General features: G+C 50.3%; 1 protein-coding gene across 1 annotated transcript; it reads left to right on the forward strand.

Annotated features, from left to right (window-relative positions):
• Window positions 1-171: 171 nt before the first annotated feature.
• Window positions 172-19,125, forward strand: KIF22 (kinesin family member 22). The gene is made up of 14 exons (XM_047780102.1): window positions 172-270; window positions 9,882-10,077; window positions 12,293-12,420; window positions 12,506-12,660; window positions 12,872-13,081; window positions 13,163-13,393; window positions 13,532-13,685; window positions 13,810-13,945; window positions 16,127-16,295; window positions 16,808-16,976; window positions 17,756-17,823; window positions 18,542-18,754; window positions 18,835-18,894; window positions 18,984-19,125. Exons 1-14 carry the CDS (start codon window positions 216-218, stop codon window positions 19,029-19,031), a joined length of 1,992 nt encoding a protein of 663 aa, XP_047636058.1. The 5' UTR covers window positions 172-215; the 3' UTR covers window positions 19,032-19,125.
• The last annotated feature ends 216 nt before the right edge of the window (window positions 19,126-19,341 follow it).

Consider the following 19,341-nt stretch of genomic DNA (forward strand, 5'->3'; position numbering starts at 1 on the left):
CCGACGTCAACGGCCGGGGAGCGGATGCGCGCGCATGCGTTCTCGGCCCGGGGAAACTTTCTTGCAGGACCCGGAGGCGAGCCCTAGAGGGCGGGATAGCGGCGAGGCACTAGAAGGGGCTTCCGGCGGCAAGTAGCCGTGATTGGTGGAGCCCAGGAGAGGGGGCGGGGCAGTGAGAAATTCGAACAGAGAGGCGGGCCCAAGGAGGGAGTGGAATGGACGCGGGGCTCCCGGCGCGGAGGCGACGCGAGATGGCGGCGGCGACCTCGGGTACTCGAGCCTGGGCAGGGCGGGGTGCCAGAGTCTGGAGCTTTGTGGGGCGACGCGTCCGAGTCGGGTCCGGGCCCCGCGAGTAGTCCGGGAGACGCCGGAATGGCGCGGCAGCGGGGAGGGGAAAGTGGGAGTGTGGAAGTCTCAGGCTGGTGCCTTCTCACTGTTTCCTGCTCTCGGCGCGGATCAATAGACCGGGGTTGAGACCCAGTTCCGGTGCACTTTTGAGCCTAGCGCCTTTTTCCTCAGGGAGCTTTAGTTTTGTCTGTGAAGTGGGGACAGTGACCCATCTGAGAAGATTACATGAGTAAGCGAGCGAAAAATAGCTACTACTCCAACTGTAAGGACAAAAGAAAGGGAGCTGGATGCGTTTTTGGGGAAAGAGCCCGTGTGTGACATGTTGTTTGGGTGCGGGGAGATCCCTCAGAGAGGCAAGAGGTTCAGACCGGCTGCAGCTGGGTGTGAATTGATAGCATAAGATGTGCTGAGATCACCGAAAAGGGAAAGAAGGGGTTGTTTCCTTTCCCTCCAGCCGTGGAAGTCAGTACTCTTTTAGGGTTGGGAAGGCTGTTAGGACCTTCAGAATCTTGCTCTGCTCTCTTCTTGTAGACTGAATTCTGGTTAGTGATTATAGTGGGTACCACAGATATTTGAGTCTCTTACTGTTTGTCAGGCCCCGTGGAGAAACAAACCTATTTAGTAGAATGTCAAACACATGTTGCAGCCTTGCTTGGTGCCAGGCACAGCTGGAAACACTTTATGCTGATGAATTATTTAATCTCCTCAATGCTGTGAGGTGGGTCTGTTACTGCCTTGTGTTTTGGGTTTTTTTTTAACTTTTTTTTTTATTACTCAAATGAATTTATCACATCTGTAGTTGTACAATGATCATAACAATCTGATTCCACAGGATTTCCATCCCACAGCCCAAGCACATCCCCCCACCCCCCAAACTGTCTCCTCCGGAGACCATACGTTTTTCAATGTCTGTGCGTCAGCATCTGTTCTGCAAAGAAGTTCAGTCTGTCCTTTTTTCAGATTCCACATGTCAGTGAAAGCATTTGATGTTGGTGTCTCATTGTATGGCTGACTTCACTTGGCATGATAATTTCTAGGTCCATCCATGTTGCTAGAAATGCCTGTATTTTGTTCTTTTTAATGGCTGAGTCGTATTCCATTGTGTAGATGTACCCCATCTTCTGGATCCACTCCTCTGTCAATGGACATTTAGGTTGTTTCCACGTTTTGGCTGTTGTAAATGGTGCTGCAGTGAACATCGGAGTCCATGTGTCTTTGTGAGTCGTGGTTTTCTCTGGATAGATGCCCAGGAGTGGGATTGCTGGATCAAATGGCAGTTCTGTGTTTAGTTTTCTGAGGCATCTCCATACTGCTTCCCACAGTGGTTGCACCAGTTTACAATCCCACCGACAGTGCACTAGGGTTCCTTTTTCTCCACACCCTCTCTAGCACTTAGTGTTTGTAGACTTTTGGATGATGGCCATTCTGGCTGGTGTAAGGTGGTACCTCATGGTGGTTTTGATTTGCATTTCTCTAATAATGAGTGATGTTGAACATCTTTGCATGTGTTTCTCGGCCATCTGTATGTCTTCTCTGGAGAACTGTCTGTTTAGATCTTCTGCCCATTTTTGGATGGGGTTGTTTGTTTTTTGGTATGGAGCTGCAGAAGTTGTTTGTAAATTTTGGAGATCCATCCCTTGTCCGTCAATTCATTTGCAAAGATTTTCTCCCATTCTGTGGGTTGTCTTTTTGTGTTGTTTAGGGTTTCCTTTGCTGTGCAGAAACTTTTAAGTTTGATTGGGCCCCATTTGTTTATTTTTCTTTTTATTGTCAATACTCTAAGAGGTGGATCTGAGAAGATGTTGCTGTCTTTTATGTCAGAGTGTGTTTGGCCTATGTTTTCCTCTAAGAGTTTTATAGTGTCTGGTCTTATATCTAGGTCTTTAATCCATTTGGAGTTTATTTTTGTGTACGGTGTCAGGGAGTGTTCTCATTTCATTCTTTTCCATGCGGCTGTCCAGTTTTCCCAGCACCACTTATTGAACAAGCTGTCCTTTCTCCATTGTCTATCCTTGCCTCCTTTGTCATAGATTAGTTGGCTGTAGGTGCATGTTGCTGTCTTGTTTTACAGATGAAGAAACTGAGCCATAGATGAGTTTAAAATCTTGCTCAGGGAGCCCCCACTGTGGATTAGTGGTAACGAACCTGATTAGTATCCATGAGGACGCGGGCTTGTGGGTTTGATCCCTGGCCTCGCTCAGTGGGTTAGGGATCCCGCGTTGCCAGAAGCTGTGGTGTAGGTCGAAGACGCTGCTTGGATCCTGTGTTGCTGTGGCTCTGGTGTAGGCCAGCAGCTACAGCTCCAATTGGACCCCTGGCCTGGAACTTCCATATGCCACACGTGCAGCCCTATAAAAGCAAAAAGCAAAAAAAAATCAAAAAACTTGCTCAAAGTTGGGAGTTTCCACTGTGGCACAGCAGGATCAAGGTTGTCTTTGCAGCAGCTCCGGCTGCTTCAGAGCAACAGGTTCGATCACCCACCTGTGCAGTGGGTTAAGGATCCAGCATTGTTGCACCTGTGGCTATGAGTCCATCCCTGGCCTGGGAACTTACATATGACACTGGGCTGCCAAAAAAAAAAAAAAACCAAAAAAACAAAACAAAAAAACCTTGCTTAACGTTAACACACAAACCCAACTGGTATCCATGAGTACGCAGGTTCCTTCCCTGGCCTCGCTCAGTGGGTTAAGGGTCTGGCGTTGCCGTGAGCTGTGGTGTAGGCCTCCAGCTGTAGCTCTGATTCGAGCCCTAGCCTGGGAACTTCCATATGCCCTGGGTGCAGCCCTAAAAAACAAAACAAAACAAAATTATGCCCAGCACATGGTATTTACTCTGTCTGAGCACAACCTCCCCTCACCCTTCCAAGATCTACTGTGTCTGGTACATAGTAGTTTTCATAAAAATGCTTGAATATAGAGTTCCCGTTGTGGCTTAGTGGTAATGAACCTGACTATATCCATGAGGATGCAGGTTCGATCCCTGGCCTTGCTCAGTGGGTTAAGGATCTTGCGTTGCTGCGAGCTGTGGTGTAGGTTGAAGATGTGGCTTGGATCCCGTGTTGCCGTGACTGTGGTGTAGGCCAGCAGCTGCAGCTCCAATTTGACCCCTAGCCTGGGAACCTCCATATGCTGCAGGTGCAGCCCTAAAAAGACCAAGAAATGAGAATAAAAATTACTTGAATGAATATTGTCACTTCCCTAGAGAAGCTTATAGTCTGTTTCAGTAGATAGTCATGTAAATATATTGAAAAGCAATAAGAGGTATGTATAAGCTGCTATAGGGAGTGCAGAATCTGAGATAAACCCTTGGGAAGACTGCATTAAGGAAATGATAGTTGAGGTGAATTTCAAAGGTTGGCGTTTGCCAGGCCTTGGTGGGACCAAAAGGCCACCAAATGATCGATTTATTTATGAGGTAAAGAGAGGCCAAAGACGCTCTCTTTGGCACAATTTCCTCATCAGTAAAAGAAAAAAGCTGAGTGGAAGTTGGGAATTATGGGAGAGGGGAAAATTGAAAGAAATCAGTGTTAGCTTCACCCGACCTCAAAGTTGCTTTCATGATGAAAGGGGCAGACTTGGAGTTCCCGTCGTGGCGCAGTGGTTAACGAACCCGACTAGGAACCATGAGGTTGTGGGTTCGGTCCCTGCCCTTGCTCAGTGGGTTAACGATCCGGCGTTGCTGTGAGCTGTGGTGCAGGTTGCAGACGCGGCTCGGATCCCGAGTTGCTGTGGCTCTGGTGTAGGCCGGTGGCTACAGCTCCGATTCGACCCCTAGCCTGGGAACCTCCATATGCCGCGGGAGCAGCCCAAGAAATAGCAACAACAACAACAAAAGACAAAAAAAAAAAAAAAGAAAGGGGCAGACTCTTGGACTGTCGGCAGCTGTGTGCCTGTGCCTCTCTTTCCCTGGACTCTGAGCTTTGGAGCATGAGTGCCAATGTTCTATGTTCGTTCCTTCATCAAATCTTAGTTTGTTCAGCAAATACTCTCTAAGCGCCTACTCTGTGCCAGATATTGGGAATGTAAAGGTGAGCCCAGTAAGACTTATTTTCACTGAGTTCATAGTTAAATGGAGAAGGCAGACACATAAGCAGTTATGGTGAAGTGTCATGAGTGCTTGGAGAGGCTCACCTAACAGAGCCTTTGGGGCAGTCATTTTACAAGGGAAGGGTTTTTGTTTGTTTGTTTGTTTTTGTCTTTTTGAGGGCAGCACCCGCAGCACATGGAGGTACCCAGGGTAGAGCGCAGTCGGAGCCAGCCTACACCACAGCCACAGCCACGCCAGATTCGAGCTGCCTCTGCGATCTACACCACAGCTCTTGGCAACACCAGATCCTTAACTCACTGAGTGAGGCCAGGGATCGAACCCGAAACCTCATGGTTCCTAGTCAGATTCGTTTCCGCTGCAGCACGACGGGAACTCCTACAAGGGAAGGTTTTTAAGAGGAAATAAGATGTAAGGGTTTACCTCAGTCCCTGGAAGGAGGGGGGTAAGAAGATATCCCAGGGAGAGGATAGCGGGTGCAAAGCCCCACAGATGCGAGAGAACTTAGCCTGTTGCAGAAACTGAAGGAAATGCATCACAGGGAGAGAATGATTTGGAAGGAAGTGAAACAAGGAGACCAGTTGGGATGCTCGCTCGCTCGCTCTCTCCCTCTCCCTCTCCCTCTCCCTCTCCCTCTCCCTCTCCCTCTCCCCCTCCCCTCCCCCTCCCCTCCCCCCCCCCTCCCCCTCCCCTCCCCCTCCCCTCCCCCTCCCCCTCCTCCTCCCCCTCTCCCTCTCTCTCTCGATGACCTTGGCAAAGATTGTGCAGTGAGGACGGAGGACGGGGAGGAGTGAACTCATTAAAAAAGTAGAATCGACAGATGTTAATAAAAGCCCAATGTGGGAAACGAGAGAGAAGAAATTAAGACAGACTTTCCCATCTTTGGTTCCATTTATTTATGTTAGCACAGAAGGAAGATGGAGTTGCAGACAGATGGGGAAGGGATTCTGTTTAAGATGAGTTTAGAGTTCCCTTGTGGCGCATCGGATTAAGAATCTGGCGTTGTCACTGTAGTGGCTTGGGTTCAGTCCCTGGCCTGAAGTTCCAAATGCCAGAAATAAATAAATAAATAAAATATGGTTGGAATTTGAATTACCTGAACCGCGTAAGAGGAGATGTCAGGGCAGCAGCAGGGAATGTGGATCCAATGCTCAGGAGAGAGCTCTGGTGGGGTGGGGGTGGGGGGCTGTCAATTAGAAGTCCTCAGATTTGAGGTGGTAATTGAAGCCAAGAGAGCCAGTGATGGTGACCATGAAATTAATTATGAGTGATTCTCAACTAGGGGCAGTTTTGTTCCCCATGGGGCCACCTGTGATGTCTGGGGATATTTTGGGTGGTTACAGGGTGGGGGCAGGGGAAATGCTGCTACTGGTATAGTGTTTAGCACAAACTCCTTTGTGTTAAACTTCCTGCAATGTACAGGACAGCCCCACCACAAAGACTGTCCAGCCCCAAATATCAATAGGACAGAAACTGAGCAACCCTGATCTAGAGAGAGGACATGGGGAGCCTAGGAACCACATTTAAGACTGGCAGAAGCTGAGAAGTGAATAGAGGGCTGGTGGGGGCCTGGAAGCTTATAAAAAATTATACTTCCTTAAGGAAAGCAGATCAAGGGTGTTGAATACTTTTGGGAAGTCAAACAGGATGGGGACTGAGCTTGTCTTTTGGACTTAGCAGTAAGGAGGTCATTAAGTGACCCTACTGAATGGTGTGGGCAGAAGTGAGCTGCTGCCTTGAAGGGCCTGTGTAAGGGGAGAAAGAATGTAGTAACAGTAACAACAGCTACCCGTGCTGAGTACTTACTGCTGGTACTGTGCTAAACATTATATGTACATTATTTCTTTTGACTCATAGCGGTATGAGGGTAGATACTGTTATTTTTATAAAAAGAAACTGAGGCTGGAAGAGGTTCCGAAACCTTCCCAAGGTCACACAGCTACTAAGTGGAATTTGTCTCCAAGGCCCATGGGGATACAAGGATGAAGGGGTTGAGAAGGCCCAGAGAGTCACATAATGAACTTTGGAGTTAGCCCTTCATTTGAAGCTCAGTCCGTGGGCAAGCCAGCAAACCTATCTGTACTGAGGTTTCCTCACTGGGAAAATGGGGGAAGATAAAATAAAACCCTTACTAATGTAGCATTGAGAACTATGTCTAGATACTTACATCGCAACACAACAATGGGAGGAAAAAGTATGTATACGTGTATATGTAACTTGGTCCCCGTGCTGTACAGTGGGAAAAAAATAAAATCAGATTTTTTAATAGAAAAAAAAAAAAAACAACACCTTACTGAGCTTTTACCAAGTACAATGCTGTTCTAAGCACTTCTACATGAATTACCTTATTTACTGCCTTAACTACCCAACAAGTAGTTATTTTTATTTATTCCCAACTTTATAGGTGGGGAAATTGAGGCACAGGAATAGAAAGTCATTCCCAGGTTATTTAGTTAGCTGTAGGTATCAGAGCTGGGATTTGAGTCCAGACCATCTTCCCTTGACTTTTTTCTAACCTTGAATTACTACCAACCTACTATGTACTAGTTTCTCTGTTGACATTTTACATGTTACTTCTTTTCATCCTCATTAAGCTCCAGGCCCACCCCACCCCAAGGAAAGTGGGGCACATGGATGTTAAGTCCCTTGCCCAGAGTCACACGCTAATACATGTTAGAGCTGGAATTGAAATGCAGCTCTGTTTAACCAGAGTCTCTACTCTCTGCATCACCAGACTTCCCCTTCACCCTGTACCATCACTGAACTTCCTTAAGTCCTTCCATAGCTGCTGTCTTTCTCTGTTCTCACACACACACAAACCCCTGGGAAAGACAGGCAAGGAGAGGCTCCTGCACACATTCTTGATAAAAGTCAGTCAGCATCCTTGCTTCTTAGTTTTCTTATCCGCACAGGTGCCCCTGCAGGTTTCTACTTACTTGCTCCTGACTTTCTGGATTGCTGGGAGGGTCAAATGAAAGCTAGATGCCTGAGTGCTTTGGAAACCTTAAAGTGAGAAATGGTGTTACTGGCTTCATTTGTCCCATGAAGGAACAGAAGCCCAGTTTTTGGAACAGGCCATCAGCTTGTGGGTATACCTTACTTATGCGTAAGAGTCTTCCCAGGGGTAGTCTGTCCACCTTTTTGTCCTGCTGTCTCTGTGTTGGCCACATATACCAGCCTCTTGCCTTATATGAGGCCTCTGGTCCCCACAACCAGCTGCTACCACCAGCAAAAACAAGAGAGTCAGAGATACTGAGAACTTTCCCATTTGGTCATGATAGGTAATACAGCATCCTCATTGAAAGCAGGGTTTTGGAGGTGATGAGATGGAGGTGTGAATTCTGCTGTTAGCCAAGGGCTGTAGTGTAGCATCCTCCAGGGTAAAATAGAGTAATACCCTCCTCATAAAGCTTCAGCTCATTCAATCCTCACAGAAATAGAGGTATCCCCCGACTTTTTTTTAAAGGTTTTTTTTTTTTTTTTGCTATTTCTTTGGGCCGCTCCCGTGGCATATGGAGGTTCCCAGGCTTGGGGTCGAATCGGAGCTGTAGCCACCGGCCTACGCCAGAGCCACAGCAACTCGGGATCCGAGCCGCGTCTGCAACCTACACCACAGCTCACGGCAACGCCGGATCGTTAACCCACTGAGCAAGGGCAGGGACCGAACCCGCAACCTCATGGTTCCTAGTCGGATTCCTTAACCACTGTGCCACGACAGGAACTCCTTTTTTTTAAAGTTTTATCTTAACTGCATTTTCTGATGATAAAAATAATTCATAATCTCCCTTCCCTCCAAATGATTTAGATTTAATTATGGGAAGCAAACTAAACAGAAAGCTTACAATAGAGAAGGACTGACTGTCAGTGCCTTTTACAAACCGAGCTAGGACAGAAAGGGACTGGGGGCTGCCTCTTAACCTTATCCCTCCCAAAGATGTCCACAGTGTCATCATTATTATTTTAATGCACGCACTACAGCCTTACGGATCTGGGTAATATAGAACATAAACCCACATACTCCCCCATCAAGAGAAAACCATCAAGGGAGTTCCCATTGTGGTTCAGTTGGTTAAGAACCCAACTAGTATCCATGAGGATGTGGGCTGGATCCCTGGCCTTGCTCAGTGGGTTAAGGATCCAGTGTTGCCGCTGCAGCATAAGTTGCAGGTGCAGCTCGGATCTGGTGTTGCTGTGGCATAGGCTGGCAGCTGCAGATCCAATGTGATTTGACTCTAGCTGGGGGACTTCCATATGCTGTGGATGCGGCCCTAAAAAGAAAAAAAGAAAACCACTTTTAACAGTTCGGGGCGTGTGTATGTGTGTCTGTACTTATTTGTATGTATTATGAACTGCAGGTGAGAAATAGAGACACAGAAAAGTCAGGCAGTTCATTGACTGGTTTTTGATGGGGGCAGATGTCAACTCTCAATCCCAGAACAACCCTGTGAGGTCCTGGTCTGCTCTACCTTGAAAGTTTAATTGTGTCACAGCAGCAGCAGCAGCAGCAGCAGCAGCAGCAGCAGCAGCAGCAGCAGCAGCATAGCATCACCCCAGAGTTGCTAGAAATACAGAGTCGTAGGCGTCACTCCAGGGAATGAAGCCAAATCCCTATTTTAACTAGATCTTCCAGGTTATTTGTGTACACATTGCAGTCTGCATCCCACTGGGCCTACTTATAGAGCAGGGTAGGAACTGATGCCAGGCTTGGGGACACCCACAGCATGGCCAGGATGGAAAGCGCTTTCCCCCAAATGAGCTATGGCCCCCGCCCTCCCAATGGTATCCCAGGCCCCAGCTCCAGGCCTCCTTCCCTGCCCTGTTGTTAAGATTACAGGGGTCTCTGGTCCATTTTGATGCTGGGGTTTTGTTCCGCTTCTAGGCTCTACTTATAGCTCTTTTGAGGAGCAAAAAGGAGCAAACAGGCAAAATGTAGGTTATGGTACAAGATAAAGTAATAGCCTCATGGCCACAGGCACAAAACACTGAGGTGCTGGGAAGAGTAGCTGCACCTCTGAGCATCTTCACTGGTAAAATGGGACTAACAGAACAGACTAATGTGCCTCTCAGGGACAGCCTGAAGATTAAAGTGTGCCTAGGGGTAGTCGGTGCTTCGTAAATGTTAATGTTTGCTAAGTACTGGATTTGGTTCCCAGTCCCGGCCTGTGTATAATCTTTCTCCGCCAACCCCCCACCGCACTGCCCGAGACCCTGTATTTGATTCATCTTTTTCTTCCATCTGCCCTTCTGTGCTCACCCCACTGACAGAACCCACACAGAGTCCTGCTTCACCAGTTCTCCAAGGGGGTGGTGCTTTCACACCCCCGAGCTCTTGCCCATGCCTTTCCTTCTGCCTGGAAAGCTTGGCAGTGACCCTGCTCGTCCTAAAGGGGTCAGCTAAATTAACTACCTCCTCCTCTGAGACTCCTACCCTTACCTCTCAGCAAAGCTTCCACCCTACTTATGCCGAAAACTTGTCTTCTTTCTTCCAGGAGCCGGTCGCTGTCGGCTTAGCAAGGTGGGAGCCGGCCGGCGCCCGCCTCCGGCTCGAGTGAGGGTAGCTGTGCGACTGCGGCCATTTGTGGATGGAACAGTTGGAGAAAATGATCCCCCCTGTGTACGGGGCCTGGACAGCTGTTCGCTAGAGATTGCCAACTGGAGGAACCACCAGGAGACTCTCAAATACCAGTAAGCTTCAGGCCCCTCTCCCTCCTGTCCCTCTCTCTCCTAGGCCTGCTCACATCATCCCCTGCCCGGATCGTTCTCAGACCCTCCTCCTCAGGATCCTCCTTCCTCAGCACAGCTTTGTTTGCCACACCTTCGCTTGTTCATTCAGGACATGTTCAGGGGTGTCTACTGTGATGGGTCCTATGCGGGATACTGTGGGCAAAGACTGGAGGCTGAATCAGACACACTTTATTGTTCCTAATCCTACGGGGGGGCAATAGGCACAAATGGAGAAGGTGCAGCAAAGCTGAGCAGGGGAGGCCCATCTCGGGTCTTAGGGAGGTGTAGGAAGGGCTGGGGGAACAGACCAGCTAGCTAACCCAGACAGTCGGAGAAGTCCACCCAGGTTTGGGGACAGAACTCAAAAGGGCAGCTCCTTTTTCTTTTTTTTTTTTTGGCCGCCCTGCGGCATATGGAGTTCCCAGGCCGGGGATCAGATCCAAACTGCAGTAGTGACCTGAGCTAACAATGTCAGATCCTTAACCCACTGCTGGGCTGGGGAATCGAACCTGTGTCCCAGTGCTCCCAAGACACCACTGATCCCATTGCACCACAGTGGGAACTCCGAGAGCAGCTACTTTAAAATTCCATTGGAGGTTTAAAGTTCAGGCTCCTTGGCCTATCCTTCTAGGCCAGGGGATGGCAAACTACGGTCCACAGGTCAAATCTGCCAGGAGTCTTTTTGTAAATAAGGCCTTGTTGGAACACAGCCACACTCATTTATTTACATATTGTCTAAGGCTGCTTTCCACTGACTACAATGGCAGAGTTGAGTAGTTGTGAAAGGAACCTTTGTCCATGGAGCCCAAAATATTTACTCTCTGGCTCTCTATGGGAAAGTTTGCCAATTCTGTTCTAGGCCCTTGATGATTTGGCCTCAGTTTCTTTCCAGCCTCATCCTCCAACACCTGCTACACTCCACTAACACTGATGCCTGCCATGGCCTCTGCCATAGCTTCTTCACCAGAAGGCAGTGCTACAGTGCGTGGACTACATGCGGGTTGAGTCTCATCTAGTCATAAGCAGCAGGGGTTCCCATTGTGGCGCAGCGGAAATGAATCCAACTAGTATCCATGACGATGCGGGTTCGCTCCCTGGCCTTGCTCAGTGGGTTAAGGATCTGGGATTGCTGTGAGCTGTGGTGTAGGTTACAGACATGGCTTGGATCCGATGTGGCTGTGGCTGTGGCGTAGGCCAGTGGCTACAGCTCCGATTTGACCCCTAGCCTGGGAACTTGCACATGCTACAGGTTCTGCCCTAAAAAGACAAAAAAAAAGGGGGGGGGGAGGTGGGTGCAGTGTCTTTTCTTAACTGTTACAGTGTGTAAATACCAGTATGTATATTCACTGTAGTGTGAAAAAGATTGGGAAGCCTTTGCCTTTGCTACAGTCTCTTGTTTATGTGCTCCCCCCCCCCGCCCTCCCCGTCCCCTTTAGCTGCACCTGTGGCATGCAAAAGTTCCCAGGCCAGGGACTGAACCCATGCCACAGCAGTAACCAGACACAGCAGTGACAGTGTCAGATCCTTAACTGGTTGAGCCACCAGGGGACTCCCTGTGTGTTATTCTTCTTTTTTCTTTTTTGGTCTTTTTAGGGCCACACCCATAGCATATAGAAGTTCCCAGGCTAGGTGTCAAATCAGAGCTGTAGCTGCCGGCCTACACCACAGCCACAGCAACTCGGGACCCAAGCTGTGTCTGCAACCTACATCACAGCTCATGCCGTATCCTTAACTCACTAAGAGAGGCTAGGAATTAAACCCACATCCTCATGGATACTAGTTGGGTTCGTTATCGCTGAGCTATGACAGGAACTCCTCTGTGTGCTATTCTTGATACTTAGAATATCTTTCTCTTCTCTCTCTGGCAAAGTCCTCCCTCCCGAGGCAGGATCAGTTATTCCTTCTAGTGCCCTCTCATCTTCGTTTCATGAATCACAGCAAAGTATGGGTGCCTATCTGTCTAGACTAGCAGACTGCACAACTCCACAGAGCAGGGACGTCACCTCTGTTTCTACACCGATACAGAGACTGGGATGGAACAGGTGTTCGGTTGGTGCTTTCTTAGGTTTTTGCCCAAGAAAAAGGGTGGAGACGCTTAAATCCGAGCCACTTTTATCCCCTAGGTCTGGATGAGAATGGAACCTGCACTAATTCCCTTCTTTCTTCCTGCCTGCAGGTTTGATGCCTTCTATGGGGAGAGGAGCTCTCAGCAGGACGTCTATGGAGGATCAGTGCAGCCCATCCTGAGGCACTTGCTGGAAGGGCAGAATGCCAGTGTGCTTGCCTATGGGCCCACAGGGGCAGGTGAGCAAGCCTGATACAGCCAGGGGTCAGAAAGGACTCGGGAGTCGGGAGGAAAATCTCACAGCTCTTTCCATTCCTTCCCCAGGGAAGACGCACACAATGCTGGGCAGCCCAGAGCAACCTGGGGTGATCCCCCGCGCTCTCATGGACCTCCTGCAGCTCACAAGGGAGGAGGGCGCCGAGGGCCGGCCATGGGCTCTCTCTGTCACTATGTCCTACTTAGAGATCTACCAGGAAAAGGTGAGGCTCTTTTCTGATCGAGGAAGGAAGAGACAAAGGGTTAAATCAGACTTAGTTGTAGAACCTGCAGCTCTGCTCCAGCAAGGAGGTGTAAGATCTGGAAAGACAGACGTCAGGGTAGCAGATGGCACAACTCTGACATTCCAGCAGAGAAAGAGGAGACTCATCCCCAGGAAGTAAGCAGCCTGTAACTGGAGAATTGCTCAAACAGGTTTTGGACCTCTTGGAACCTTCATCAGGAGACCTGGTAATCCGAGAAGACTGCCGAGGCAACATCCTGATTCCAGGCCTCACACAGAAGCCCATCACTAGCTTCGCTGATTTTGAGCAGCACTTCCTACCAGCCAGTCGGAATCGGACTGTAGGAGCCACCCGGCTCAATCAGCGCTCTTCCCGCAGTCACGCCGTGCTCCTGGTCAAGGCGAGGCCCGCTGTCCAGGGTGAGGACCTGGGGAAGCCCCGGAGCCTGAGCTAATCTGAGGCCCTTGCTTTTATCCCTCAGGTGGATCAGCGGGAACGGCTGGCTCCATTTCGACAGCGAGAGGGGAAACTCTACCTGATCGACTTGGCTGGCTCAGAGGACAACCGGCGCACAGGCAACAAGGGCCTGCGGCTGAAGGAGAGCGGAGCCATCAACGCCTCCCTCTTTGTACTGGGCAAGGTGGTGGATGCGCTGAACCAGGGCCTCCCTCGTGTGCCCTACCGGGACAGCAAGCTCACTCGCCTCTTACAGGTCAGGCCTCCCATCTTGGGCGAAAGGGGCTAGGGGACGGGCTTCTCAGACCTGCCAGGGTGTTGGAGAACGGTGGTCCTGGCGGAGGACGGGGGGGGTCATCTGACCCACCCATCCAGCCCCATCCCCATCCCTCAGGACTCTCTGGGTGGCTCAGCCCACAGCATCCTCATCGCCAACATTGCCCCTGAGAGACGCTTCTACCTAGACACGGTCTCTGCACTCAACTTTGCAGCCAGATCCAAGGAGGTGATCAACCGGCCTTTTACCAATGAGCGCTTACAGCTTCATGGTGAGGACCGGGACCGGGAGGAGTGGAAAGGCTGAGTTTGGACAATTGGGGAATTTGCCGAACTCACCAAGATCAGCATAGAGGCTGAGACCCCCTCTCCCTCCACCTCACCATCTTCCCCTAGTCTTGGCACCTATTAAACTGTCTCAGAAAGAACTGCTAGGCCCATCAGAGGCAAAGAGAGCCCGAGGCCCGGAGGAAGAGGAAAGTGGAAGTCCTGAGCCCCCAGCAGCTCCAGCCTCTGCCTTCCAGAAACTCAGGTGAGCAGATAGGGAGGATTCTTATGTAGATTCCCCTTATGTCTGGATTGGGTGTGCAGTAGCAGTGGGTTTAGCCTGTAAGATCCTTGAGCTGTGAACTTGGTCTTCCACCGGGTTCACCCCAAATCCTACTCTATTGAATTCACTGAAGTGCTAAGATCTCTAGCCTTGATGCTGCTGCCAGAGGCCCTAAGGAGGCCTCCAGGCATTCCTCCCCCCACCTCCCCCCCCACCATCCTGCTTTCCATTTTCCAACTCCTTTAAGCAGTCAACAAAAATCTCATATTTTGCCATCAGTATTTCAAGGATGAGCACTTTTGCTTCTGGCTCAAGGAGTAAATGAGGATCAGGTCTTTCAGGTCCCAAGGATGAAGAGAAATGTCTCGCTGAGATTCAGTCTGTGTGTTAAGAGTCCAGCCTTTCTGTGACCTTCCATGGGTTTAGTTGCAGTCCTAACTTTTCCCTGCTTCCACCCTCAATCCAATCAAAGCATCTATTTTCTTTTTTCTTTTTTAATGGCTGCACCCGTGGCATATTGAAGTTCCCCAGGCCAGGGATTGAATCCTAGCCGCAGCTTCTACCTACGCTCTTGTGGCAACACTGGATCCTTTAACCCACTGCACCTGGCCAGGGATTGAACCTGCACCTCCACAGTGACCCCAGCCGCTGCAGTAAGATTCTTAACCCACTGCACCATAGCGGGAACTCCCCAAACAAAGCCTCTAAATTAAGTCATTTCTGTGTGTGGCCTCCCCGGTTCTGACAGCCCCACCTCATGGCCCAGCAGCCACTAATATTCAGGCCCCCCATGTTTAGTGGTCTTGCTTTCTATGTCTGGCCACTTGGCCCTCCCTAACTCCAAAGAACGAGTTGCAGTTTGAACTCTGCCATCTTTCTACTTCTAGCCCACATAGAGCCTCTCTAAATTGTGTAAGTTTGAAGACTACTGAACAGAGGTGACCTGAGGAGGCCAAGGATTAGTGCTTATGCTGCCTCGGGGGCTATAGTAGTTAAGGATGGCATACACAAAAAGATGCCTGGTGGAGTTCCCCTTGAGGTGCAGCAGTTAAGAAACCCGACTAGTATCCATGAGGACTTGGGTTCTATCCTTGGCCTCACTCAATGTGTTAAGGATCCAGCATTGCCATGAGCTGTGGTGTAGGTTGCAGATGTGGCTCAGATCCCGTGTTGCTGTGGCTGTGAGCGTAGGCTGGCAGGTGCAGCTCCGATTGTACCCCTACCCTGGGAACCTCCATATACTCCATGGGTGCGGCCCTAAAAAAGCCAAAAAAAAAAAAAAAAAGGTGCCTAGGTTCTTGTGTTCACTCACAACCTTAGCTTGTGATCTTGTCTTTCTCATGCCATTTATCGGCAGTCCCCTCTCCCATGTATCCAAATTCGGAGAAGCACACACACCCACACATCTACGTTACCTGTGAACAGGCAAGGTCTCTGCCAGAAAGGCTCAGAGATGGGGCACATCAGACCTGGACAACCCCTGACGCTGGGGCTCACGGTTTAGCTGAGGAAGCAAGCTGGGAATCAGTATGTGATGCAAGGTTGACAGCAGACAGTAAGGAAGGTGGACCCTCCTGTTCTGTGAGATCCAGCAAGGAAGAAAGACCTTCATCTACATTTCCTGATCCTGCTCCTCTTGGCACTTGCACACAAAGAACAGAGCAGTCTCTGTCCTGGAGGAGCTAGTTCACAGTGTAGGAAAGAAGATACACAGTCAAGCTGGGCATCAGGGGAAAGGTGGCTGACTGTGATAATCGAGGTCAGATGTGAGGGGGATTCCAGACAGAAGGACCGGATGTGAGGCATTGCCATGCTCGGATGAAGGCAGGCCACTGTTTGAAGAGGGCTTTCCTGCTGCCCACAGGAGGGAGGCTTGGCATTTGAAAGCCCTGCTGAAGATGACCTCCTCGGTGAAGCTTTCACCGATTCCTCCTCCACATGCACACAGGCGCACGGCCCTTGCTGACACCTAATCAATCACGGTCAGACAGTGAGCGCCACTGCACCCAGAGAGTCTGGATGACCTGTTCAGGGTTGCCCAGCAAGTTAACACTAGGGTTCCGGAACCACAGCGTATACCAAGTTAAGGCATGATGAGGAGAATCCTGCTGCTACAGAGGGCAGTAAAGAGAGGAGGGTGAGGAGTCAACTTTGTCTGCTCAGCCCCCTGCAGAAGCTGAGTAGCATGGACCCAGCTATGCTGGAGCGCCTTCTGAGCTTGGACCGTCTGCTGGGCTCCCAGGGGAGCCAGGGGACCCCTCTGCTGAGCACCCCGAAGCGAGAGCGGATGGTGCTCATGAAGACAGTGGAGGAGAAAGACTTGGAAATTGAGGTAAGTGTTGGGGGTTGGGGCTGGGATTCCTCCTGGCCTTGAGAAGCAATCTGAGGATCTTCAGGTAGGGAAGGACACTGAAAAGCTGGACCAGGACCCCGTTTTTACCCAACACTGGAATCCTTTCGTTCTTGAATGTCCTTCGGATGGCTGAACTTTGAAAAATAATTGAGATCAGATGTGAGGAGACGAGAGGGCAAAAAATTCCAGGTAAAAGAAACAGATGCAAGACACTGCCATTCCCTAAAACTCAGTTCACATTAAGTTAGGACTCTGCTTGAACAGTCCTTCAGTATTTCCCAAAGAGGCCGATTCCACCGCTAGGCAGCCTTGATCATTAGAAAGCTCTTAATTACATCAGGCTCCACTGTCTCCTGGTAGTTTCTCCCAATGGTCCTCACCCAGCCTCTTTAGGGCCTCAGAGCCCTGCACACTCGCATCCCTAATCCGCTGCCCTTCAAACTGCCCCAAAGTTGGTTCTGGGTCCTATCTCTCCCAATCCTTTCTAACAGAGGCTTAAGATGAAGCAAAAAGAACTGGAAGCCAAGGTGCTGGCCCAGGAGGCTGCAGACCCAAAGGAAAAAGAGAATTACTCTCCTACCACGCTCAGACCTCTTGCCCGCCGCACGGTCACAGTGGCGAAGCCCCTCAAAAGAGCTGTGGTGATGCCCTTGCAACTGAGTAAGTTTGGCTCTGGGGGCCAGGGAGACCCAGATAACTGACATCTTAGAAGGGAGTTATTGTTTGGGGCAGCTGACCTCGTGTCACTCATGTCCTCACACAATACACCAACCCCAGGGAAAGGAAGAGGGATCTGAAATAGATCTGGGTGCTCTGCCCTCCAGCATTTAGTACAGTGGGGTAGACTGACAAATGCGTGATTGATTATCCTGCAAGACCAATGGAGGTTACTTTCTCCCTTTTTTGCTTTTTAGGGCCACACCCACAGCATACAGAAGTTCTCAGGCTAGGAGTCAAATCGGAGCTGCAGCTGCTAGCCTACACCACAGCCACAGCAACAGGGGATTCGAGCCACGTCTGCGAACTACACCACAGCTCAGGGCAATGCCAGATCCTTAACCCACTGAGTAGGACCAGGGATGGAACCCAAATCCTCATAGATACTAGCCAGATTCATTAGTGCTGAGCCACAACAGGAACTCCTGAGGTTACTTTCAAATATAAGTATGGGATGGTCATGCAGAGAAGTTCTATTGTGGCGCAGCAGGTTAGGGATCCAGCATTGTCAGTGCAGCAGCTTGGGTTCCTCCTGTGGCGTGGGTTTAATCCCTGGCCCAGGAACCTCCACATGCCACGTGTGGCAAAAAAAACAACCCAACAAAAGAGGGTTAACTGGGGTTGAGGTGACTTGGGGAATCAGAAATCGAAGAACCAAATGGCTACCAGAGGGCTGAAAAGTAGCCTTGGCCGTGACTCCAGTTCACAATTCTTGCTTTCAGTTCAGGAGCAGGCAGCATCCCCAAATGCTGAGATCCACATCTTGAAGAAGAAAGGCCGGAAGAGAAAGGTGAGAGTAGCTGAAGCCTTAGGCTACATACACCTACATAGATCCCAGGAGAAGTAACAGGTGGTGAGCTTCGGTGGCAAGAGGGCTGGCCAGAGGGTTACTTGGTCTGTCAGAACCCTTGTCAGCTGTTTACAGCTCTTCCAAGTGGCTTCCCCTCTGGATGCAGCATGCCTCACAGGGCATTTCAGATGAAATGCAGTGAGATGAGTTTATCTAGCAGGATGGGTGTCCGTCACTTGTTACCTTTCTTCCTGGTGTCCCTCACCCTCAGTTGATAGCTACTTACTAGGTACAGTGTGTAGCCTGGGTCTTGGCCTCTACAAACTGCAGAGCCCACTTAGGGAAAGAGCCTAAACACTGGAAGACCTACCAAAAAACTGGGGTGACACTGGGGGTTTATCATTTCTTGAGCACCTTCTATGCTTATTCTTTCCTTTTTAGAGATGAAGGCCCAGATTTAAGAGCTTGCTATGTATTTTACATTCATGAACTCATCTGATCATCACAGCAACTCTTTCACAAGTTGGATAAAATGAGAATCAGTCCAGAGAGTGGCCAGAGGGAAGGGTTCGGGGAATGGCAACTGAACAGGAGGGAAAGAGAGGGTGGGGAGGGCGGGGAGGTAGCTGCTGTTAGGCTTCTATCCTTGCAGAGTCCAAAGCAGTTTACCGCTGCAGGCTGAACATCACTCTGTTGTCACTCACCTCCTGCCTAATAGCTGGAGTCCCTGGATGCCTCAGAGCCCGAGGAGAAGGCTGAGGATTGCTGGGAGCTACAGATCAGCCCGGAGCTACTGGCCCATGGGCGCCAAAAAATATTAGATCTGCTGAATGAAGGCTCAGCCCGCGATCTACGCAGCCTGCAGCGCATTGGCCAAAAGAAGGCCCAGCTCATCGTGGGCTGGAGGGAGCTCCATGGCCCCTTCAGCCAGGTAATGGCCCAGGGGGGAGCTGGGGGTGGGAGGAGCCTGGCACTCCCTCGGCTCCTTCTCCATCACGGCTGTCCTGCCAGGTGGAGGACCTGGAACGCGTGGAGGGCATCTCCAGCAAACAGATGGAGTCGTTCCTGAAGGTGAGCTCACTGCTGAGCCCTTCCTACCCCTGGCCTGTGCCCGTCTCGGCCCTGACGGGCATGCTCTCCCCTCCCCTCCTGTGTTGCAGGCGAACATCCTGGGTCTCGCCGCGGGCCAGCGCTGCGGCCCCTCCTGACTGCCAGCTCCCCTCTTCACTTTGCCTTTTTTTTTTTTTTTTTTTAAATCCTTGTGTAACCCACTTTCGTGTAAATACAGTTGTCATTCCTTTGCTTCAGCCTGATTCTTGGGGCTGCGGGGGTGGGGCCCGGGTATCACTGCCTTTGGGCCGGGCCACAGGCGCTGCGGGCTAACTTCTTTGGGCGCCATCTTTGGGAAAACACGAAGCAGCGCAGGATTGTAAATAAACCGCTGGAGAGAGGAGGCAGAAAGGACGGTGGCCGAGAGGAAACAAAAAGCTCCCGCGAAAACCCGAGGACGACGACCGT

This window comes from Phacochoerus africanus, chromosome 5 (assembly GCF_016906955.1).
Source record: "Phacochoerus africanus isolate WHEZ1 chromosome 5, ROS_Pafr_v1, whole genome shotgun sequence".
Classification (NCBI taxonomy): Eukaryota; Metazoa; Chordata; class Mammalia; order Artiodactyla; family Suidae; genus Phacochoerus; species Phacochoerus africanus.